Here is an 8972-nt window from a genome sequence, read left to right as displayed (position 1 = left end):
GATACTGTGTCCTAATAGTTTATGGTGTACAGCTGAGGATGGCTGAAATGAACAGCCGAAACTAGTACTATTCGAGGATATAATTTGTAATTTGTAAAAAGTAAGTCATATCCATCAATACAGGCCTAGCAATGAAATTTATTGCATACACGTTCATAGAGGTATGTCGAAGAGTCGACGAGGTTTATGTAATACCAGTGTAGTTGGTCCATTATTGGACCGGGAATAATAGTCCTCTACATGCTAGTACCCTTTTATAGGCCATGGATGAGAGCAGGTTCATGGCCTCTGGTGTCAAGACTGTTCAACTTTATCACGTTAATTCACTAATCATTTGACTATCTGCCAGAGATGTAACTGTATTCCGAGGTTTGTAGCAAACAAACAATTCCTTCCAGGTGTGTGATCTTTTTTGTGTTTATGCCCTTGTTTTGTAATTCCTTATGGTACTGCCACCAGGAAAATACCTCATTTGCAAAATAAATGTTCTGATTCTGATTCTTTCAAAGGACTGAATTAAACAACCACTTCAATGGGCTTATTTTTCTTAGTGAATGAATACGATTGAATCAGCCTGATTTTACAGTATGAAAGAGGGAGATACATCAATCTGGACCCTGCCCTTCATTGTGCCTTACAAGATTTGCAGTGGTTCTTCTCAAATGTTTTCTTCTGTGAGAATCATATTTTGAAATGAATAATACTTGACAGTTTCACACATTTGTAAAAAAATGTATTTTACTTTTAAACCAGTGATTATTATTAATAAATTTCCATATCTCTCTAGGACTGCACGAAGTGATGCAGATTGCAGAGCATTGGCTCCCTGAGTCCAAGTTGGTGGGTTTGATCCAGGCTCAGTTCAGTGTTATTTGAGGGCATACAAATACACCAGCTGTGGGCCAGTAGATTTAGTGGCATGTAAAGTAACTCCTACCGGACAAAACTGCGACATCTTCATAACTCTGAAAAACCAGTATCATTATTACACTTCTTCTTCCTCTTAAAACCATGGAAGATCACTTTGAGGATGACTGAGGTGGGAATTGAACCTCCTTCTACTCAGTTGACCTCCTAAGGCTGAGTGGACCTCATTCCAGCCCTTGCACCACTTTTCAAATATTGTGGCAGAGCAGGGAATTGAACCCGGGCCTCCGGGAATGGAAGCTGAACACACTAGCCACTACACCACAGAGGCAGACGGCAAATCACCTAGCAGTTGGAAACATGACATCCAACACCATGGCGGAAACAAATGAATACTCACTGCCTAACAGAGGATATGCTAGAAAAAAAGTAAGTGAAGAAATTTGAATCTCATATTGAAACATAAAAGTACTTTTATTATTTCCATGTAAATAATTTCTTAAATTCTAATAATTCTTTCCACGTTAATCACCCTTTTCAGATTTATTTCACTTGTCACTTTTCACAGACTTAATGCTATCACTCTTAATGCTTTTAATGCTCTTAATGCTCTTAATACTCTTATCTGCCTTATCCCTGTTTTCTTCCGATGATTTTCGACCTTCTGGAAGTTCTTTAGGTTCTTCTCTAATGATCTCCTCCTCTATTGGTGAAGGAGCTCTTGGAAATTCCATAGTCATCAACATGACAGAATAGTTCCCAGCTCCAGGGTCTTCAAATACAACTTTATCATCTACAATCCAATCTGCAAAATAAGTTTCTAGTTTTGTTTCCATACCTAGTTTAAATGCAAGCTTCTGACTCTGTGCACTGGTAAAGATACCCATGAGAACTGTCTGCCGTAACAACTTGGCAAGCCTTAAAGCACTGTCCATGAGAGCCATTCCTATACCTGAAATAAAAATGGAAACATAATTTTTGATAAACTGCAAAGCTATGAAAAATGAACTCCCCAAGGATCATGATATTAGAAGGTTGTAGCAAGCATTAAAAATATTTATGGTGAAAATCAAGGTGCAGGAAGTTTTGCAGGTTCTGCAGGGAATCACAACTTTAAAGATATATTTCCTATCTTACTTGGTAGGGGAGGCAATAAATAACTCACTGGGACAAATTCAGTTAAAAAAGTGGGGGTTTAATATATATGTATAAAAAAATTATATATATTTATTGCTCCATCTAGTGATGTAAATATTGTATATTGTTATTGTTTTTATTTCCGTCTGTCTCTTGTTTTTCATTCGTTCCTTCATTATGTTTTCAGCACATTTTTAGCTTGTATTATGTAGATTACTTTAACCCCCCCTTATTTCACTGAAGATGGCTCAAACGAGTCAAAACATGTTTGAATTTTATTGCTCAATCTAATAATGGAATTATATTATGTACTGAATTAGGAGAATACATTAAATTTTTTCCTTTGTAAAGTATTCCAAGGAAATTGTATATGTTATAATATGTTATAATATGTTATAATATGTTATAATATGTTATAATATGTTATAATATGTTATAATATGTTATAATCTTTGTCATCTATGGAGATGGTCTCGTAGTAATGCAAAGTTGATAAACAAGAGACAGCGGTCAAGACAACGTTCATAAACATAAGCGGTCCCTGGATGGACCTCATTGTCTTAACCTGAGAAGACATGGTGTAGCTCGGACGGAGAGATCCATGTTTGTACAGGATTGGGTTGATATTCTTGGTACCTGGTGGTTAAAGGCACTCCTCAGTTGTAGCCTTCTACTAATTTTCACATCCTGTCTTCCAATTTCTGTCAGTTAATTTCCCAAGTATTTGTAATGTTATACTTGTTAGAGTAAGCTAACTTGAATCGTGCTCTTAAATTGCTGTTCAAGAATGAAAACTGTAAAAAGCAATGATTTATTGTTAACACAGCACCACACACAATTAACAACCAGATATAAACAAACCCACATAAACATACATTCCACAAGGAGATTATACAAACTTAAAAGGGGCAAAGAGAGAATGTAAAGATTGGTCACTAAGTCTTTGGAGTCATTTTAATGTAGACTGAGCCACCACATACTCCATCCCCAGTGATAACGGAGAGGTATTTAGCTGGAAAGCAAACAGTTCGTCCAGAACGGGTACACTTCTCTTCTGCTGCAGGAGATGGAGAATTGTTCTGTAGTTCTTGGTACGTGGGCTGTTGTTTTTCATTTTGTGAAGGAAATTTGTCATCTAGAAGGAAAGCAGGTTGCAGTCTGTCTATTGATACAGTCTGTTCACCGTTGGGTAACTGAATCACAAAATGTTTCTCTCTTCTAGTAAGTACTTTGAAGGGTTCGCTGTAGATTGGCTGTAATGGTTTCCAAACTGCATCATATAATACAGATGTTGATTCCCAAAGGGAACCTATAATGTCCAATAACGGACTATTATATTGGTGTTATAAACTGCATCATGATGAACAAATACATGGGAACAAGTTAGAAGGTCAGAAGGAATGAATATCTTTCTCACTGAGTGGTGTACTGGTTGAACTGGACGTAAGGACTTGATGTGCTCTTTGAGTTCCAAGACAAAAGAGGGTACATCTGTCATTGGTGGCATCTCCTCCACCGAAGTCTGCTGGTAACCTCACTGGTTCTCCATAGACAAGTACAGCAGGAGTAGAACCTAAGTGAGATTTGATGATAGATTGGAGACCAAGAAGAACTAGCGGAAGTTGGGGCATCCAGTTGCTGGAGAGTTGTGTACGCAGTGCAGCTTTTCGTTGATGATGCCAACGTTCGATCTTCCCGTTAGCAGCAGGGTGATACGCAGTTGTTTTGATGTGGTGAATGCTTAGGAGTTTCTTATCACCAAGTTTGATTTCTGTTAAAAGTTTAGTTACCTTTCGTCCTTCTGATTCCTCAAATTTAGTTATGAGACTTGAGGTCTGTAAAAGGTGTGTTGGATAATGGTCGATTCAGAAAGTCACTTACAAGCTCTGCGACATCAGGCTCGAGCGATCCTACTATGTAATTAAATTTTGTCAATTCTGCTGTAATACTGGCCGTAGTGAATTGTGTTTTGATTTGCATCAGCCATAATTTTACGTTCTTTTGCCAAATGGGTGGTATTTTTACCAAGACGCGTGCGATATGTGCATTTCTGTTTTTGTAAATGTCTGTTGATTGGGTTCCTTCTGTATTCTCGGTGTTAGGCATGTTTACAGAAACACAATAGTCAACGGTTACACTGCACAACACTTGAATGCACACATTTTTATTTCATCACGTCGGGGTCACCACTGTTAGAGTAAGCTAACTTGACTCGTACTCTTAAATTGCTATTCAAGAAGAAAACTGTAAAAAGCAATGATTTATTGTTAACACAGCACCACACACAATTAACAACCAGATGTAAACAAACCCACATAAACATACATTTCACAAGGAGGTTATACAAACTTAAAAGGAGCAAAGAGAGAATGTAAAGATTGGTCACTAAGTCTTTGGAGTCATTTTAATGTAGATGGAGCCACCACATACTAATTTCAGTTCATCTCCAATTTTGATAGCTCCTTTTCCTTTTTTTTACTTCTTCTACTCATCACCATTGTCGTGCACTTCTCCACATTGATCTCAACCGCCATTGTTCAGTCCTTCTATTCAGTGCATTCAGCTGTTGTTGTACCTCCTCTTTATCTTCTCCCAAGATCACAACATCATCCACAAACATCATTAAAAGTAGTTAGTGGGACATAAAGCCAATAACATTATTATTATTATTATTACAAACATCGATACATTCATTCTTTCCCCTCTGTTCATGTTTCCATGAAGATTCTGTAAGTTTTATATTTTTTGCTAACCTATGTTAATTTCTGTTTCCTACTTACATTTTATACACATTTATTACAGTACCTTTATTCAAAATTTAAGTTATTACTTGCATTTGTGGGAATGCCTTCCTTCACTTTTAATCATCCTTTTAAAGTTGCTTTTGATGCAAAGTCTCTTTTCCACTGTTCACTCTCTACTGACTCACCTACCTGCTTGGCAAATATGTCTTCCTCATGTCATAATTACTTAAATTTCCTATTGGTTATTTCTTACCATGTCACACTGTTTTGTCAACGGCAACTTCATTAGCTATTGGTTTCAGATGACATAGTGTATCCTTCCATGATCTGTTTTCTTCTCCTCCTGTTCTGATTGGCTACATTATTCATGTTCTTTTCAATGAACACTTATCTAAATTTTTATACAGATATTCTCTTAACTCTCTTGGTGCCAGGCGGTAGTGCGAGCACCCACCCTTTAAATTGCCAGAGCCGATCTGGTCGGCCTTTAACAATCCAGCCGGAAGTTGCCAGAGCCGATTACATCGGCCGGCTTAAAAGTCTGTGACGTACATAATTTTGAGGCAACCTATAGTGACATGCAGACATTTGTTACAACCTGTAGTAAAGGGGTTACACGTTATTGTGTGCCTGGCCTTACTTTGGCAGTTCTAAGAGGGTGTTATACCTTTCACAAGAGTTGTTTCCTGTGTTTACAAATACCGCTAACCGGTCAGTAAGAGATTGCTCCTTGCAGTGAGTGGATTTGTGACAGGAAAATGGCATGTTGTTCACGTGATATTTTTTCAGCAGGTATTGATGACAATAAATTAATGCAGTATTTGGAACAGTGGGAAGTTAACGCGGATGATTTATCGGATAGCGATAGGGAATTTAGTTCAGAGAGTAGCGACGAAGTTATACCGGACACGTGCGCGGAATCACCGCAGATAAAGAAGAGACGTCTAATTGTGTCTAACAGCACTAAAGCTACTCTGAATATGATGGTAGATGAAACTAGTGATAACGAATATGATGATGATGTCTCTGGAGAACATTTTGTGGAAATTTGTCCCAATGAACCCGACAACATTCTTCAACCTCTTGTCTCCTTCAAGGAAGTTCTAGGACCTAAACACGCCCTACCGTCTGATTGTCCGCCCATATCATACTTCAATTTGCTTTTCACTTACTCTTTGCTAAACCTTATAGTCACATATAGTCCTCTATCATTACCTAAATGCCGGTCTCCGCGGGCCAAGTGTAGCGTGCCTGCCTCTCACACGGAGGTCATGTGTTCGATTCCCGCCCAGGTCAAGAATGTTCGCCTGGTCCTGAGGGTTGGTTCGAGGATCACTCAATCTAAGTGATTGCAATTGAGGAGATAGCTGAGGGTGAGAGGGCGACCACGGTCTGGAAAACCAAGAATTATTACTGAGAGGATCCGTCTCACTGACCATGATTCACCTCGTAAACTGCAGGTACCAAACTGAGCAGCGGTCCCTTAGTAGGTCAAAGGAAATCACAGCTTTAGTGCCATACATTTCTTAATTTCGTAAATTCTGTTGTATTGTAAAATTATTTTTCTAATATATACTACAACCAAAAACGAGAAACTATCTTTCCTGAATACTAAAAACTATAATATCAACTACTATTTTTTACTTATTTAATAATTCAGAATTATTTTAATACTGTGTTGTCCGCACGTAGAAAATTTGTTGTCAGTATTTCCCAAACATCGGTACATACACGCAAATTTTATCGGTTAGTAAAATTGTCCTGTTTTTACTCGTGACATATAATTGAATTTTTACTTTTTACGTTTTTATTTTTCTCGTACAAATTAGTTATTCTATAGAATTGTATTTAGAAATACATTATACATAATTACGTATATTCTTTTGTATCGTAAATTATTTTTTCAAAGTAGATATTGCGAGAGAAAGTGCGAAAATATTTTTCTCTTCCTAAAGATAAACGTTTTCGACAACTATAAATCAACAATAAACGTCCTTGACTCTCTATATCACTCCAAACCAGTTTCTTATTCTACGTAGTCGATATGTAGAAAATTTCATGCCGGTATTTGCTATACACCGGTACATATATGCGAATTTTAAAATACATGTATTTCCACTGAAAACGGCCTGGCACTTTACAGTAATAGAGTGGAGGCGGAGCTCTGGCCTCTTCCAGCTGATGGGGAGCGGCCAACCAGATCAGCTCTTGGCTCCAAGAGGGTTAAGGACCACGTTTGATTTTTCTGTATTTTATGTTTTTTCTTCTACTTCTGTTAGGTAATTCTAGTCTTTAGTCTCTATCAGTTCTACTATTTTGTATGTTCTTCGCCACACCTTTTCAAATAAAAGGGCTCTCTTTTCGGCTCACATCTCTCTCTCAGCAGAACTATACTGCAGAATGTCTCGCTTCAGAGCTACTTACTACGTCCAGCAGTATGCTGCTTACTTAACACTCCCCAAGCACCAGCACTATACGCTTCGCTCAAGGCATCTTGTCCTCTACCCTCTACAAAAGTCAAAGACATCCCTCTGAATCGGCTCCTCACTACTGAGGAACTTTGGAATTCTTAAGTCTTGAATGTAAAACTCCTCATCAAGAGAGGAAAGTCTACTCTTTGGATGACTACAAGAAGAAACTGGTTTGATGCCTACTCTTATGTTTCGAAAGTCTTTTAAATGAAAGAAACCAGGTATGAAGAATTCTAGTGTCAGTTGTTAGGCCCCTTTAAATAACAAGCACCACCATCATCATCATCATCATCATCATCATCATCATCACCATCATCACCACCATCATCATCATCATCATCATCATTTAGTGTCAGTTACTTCATTAAACCAAACTTTGATGGTTTAAATAACTTTTTAAGGATTGTTCTACAATCACTTTCCTTTCATTACGGCATCATGCCACTTACTTCTTCTATTTATGAAAATATTAATGTGATTTAGACTAAGTCCACATATTTTGAGTGCTTACTACTTTTAATATTAAGCAACCTAATGTTGCCTTTCTTATTCGAATTCTGTCTTTGCCAATTTATGGCTTAAATTCAATGTTAGCTTTGCTACCTAATGCTGCCTTCCCCCTCGTGTGTGCTTCTACAATTGTAGGGGGTTAACCTTGCTTACCCTCTTCAATTGAAGATCCTCTGCATGATGAGGGGGACTAGTAGCTCCTTTCTTGTGATGTCGAATGGAGCCCTGTTGGGTAACCATTTGGTATACAAGGAGGAGGAAGCTAAAGCACCACCCAACCCTAAGATGTAACGTGACTCGTGCTGATGGGGTGCACGGCACATGGAAGGTGTGTCTTGAACGGAGCCTTTGAGATACTTGGCGCCCTCTCGAAGTAAGTAGCCTTACCCAGGTATGTGGGGCTCTGCCTGGGCAGACATCATATTTCCCTAGCTACTCGTGGGACCTACATGAGTACCGTAGCAACCCAAAAACCGGAGAGCTCCTCTGGGGCCTCTGGGAGAAACACCAGCTCGACGACAACCGATGGGGACTCTTTGGAGATACCCTCGGACAGTACGACCTCGACTGTAAGAGATCTCACTCTAGAGGTGGGCAATCTTCTAGTTCAGAAGAAGAAGAAGAAAAAACAGCGCTCCGGCGCTGAGAAGAGAAGGTACAAGAAGGCTTTAAAGGCCTGGGAGCAGGCCAAAGAGGGCCTAACTCCTGGAGCTGAGAGGCCTTCTACTGCCATGACAACGACGACTGCAAGGGGATCCAATGGGCATAGGATGCGGGACCCTGAAAAGGGCTCTGCTTCCAGGGCACAGAGGACTCCTCCCACCAAGATGCCAGTGGGAAAACGACTCCTGTCGGGGGCAACCCCAGAAGAAGATCGGCAAGCCCACAAAAGACCCAAGGTGGAGTATGCTAGGATAGCTAAAGCTGGGATCAGGATGGCCATAGTGCCTGAAGGATATCCTGACGAGCAGCTAACTGAACGACAGGTGGAGTCTGTAGAGGAGGCTATCACCAATCTGATAGATGAGCTTCTGGAGCAGGGGCCCATTAAGCCTCAGTTCCTGGACTGCTGTCTCTCGAGAGGTGTGGCCATCATCATTGCAGAGAATGACAAGACTGTAGCATGGCTTTCTAGTCTTGTTACAGATATGCAGCCGTGGGAAGGAGCCAGGCTCACAATTGTGGGCATGGATAAACTCCCCTCCTATAAGAGAGTCATGGTCTGGATACCAGGACAACCAAA

The 8972-nt window shown here is 39.5% G+C and overlaps 1 protein-coding gene across 1 annotated transcript in view; it reads right to left on the bottom strand.

The window, feature by feature from the left end:
- Nucleotides 1–1406: 1406 nt before the first annotated feature.
- Nucleotides 1407–8972, bottom strand: part of LOC136875859 (arylalkylamine N-acetyltransferase-like 2) — a 66994-nt gene continuing 59428 nt past the window's right edge. The window contains exon 4 of the mRNA XM_067149479.2: nucleotides 1407–1819. Coding sequence (XP_067005580.2) covers nucleotides 1416–1819 — 404 coding nt within the window. The 3' untranslated portion in view covers nucleotides 1407–1415. The remainder of the gene's footprint in view (nucleotides 1820–8972) is intronic.

The sequence above is a fragment of the Anabrus simplex genome, chromosome 6, assembly GCF_040414725.1.
Source record: "Anabrus simplex isolate iqAnaSimp1 chromosome 6, ASM4041472v1, whole genome shotgun sequence".
NCBI lineage: Eukaryota > Metazoa > Arthropoda > Insecta > Orthoptera > Tettigoniidae > Anabrus > Anabrus simplex.
This window is presented reverse-complemented; position numbering and strand designations above follow the sequence as displayed.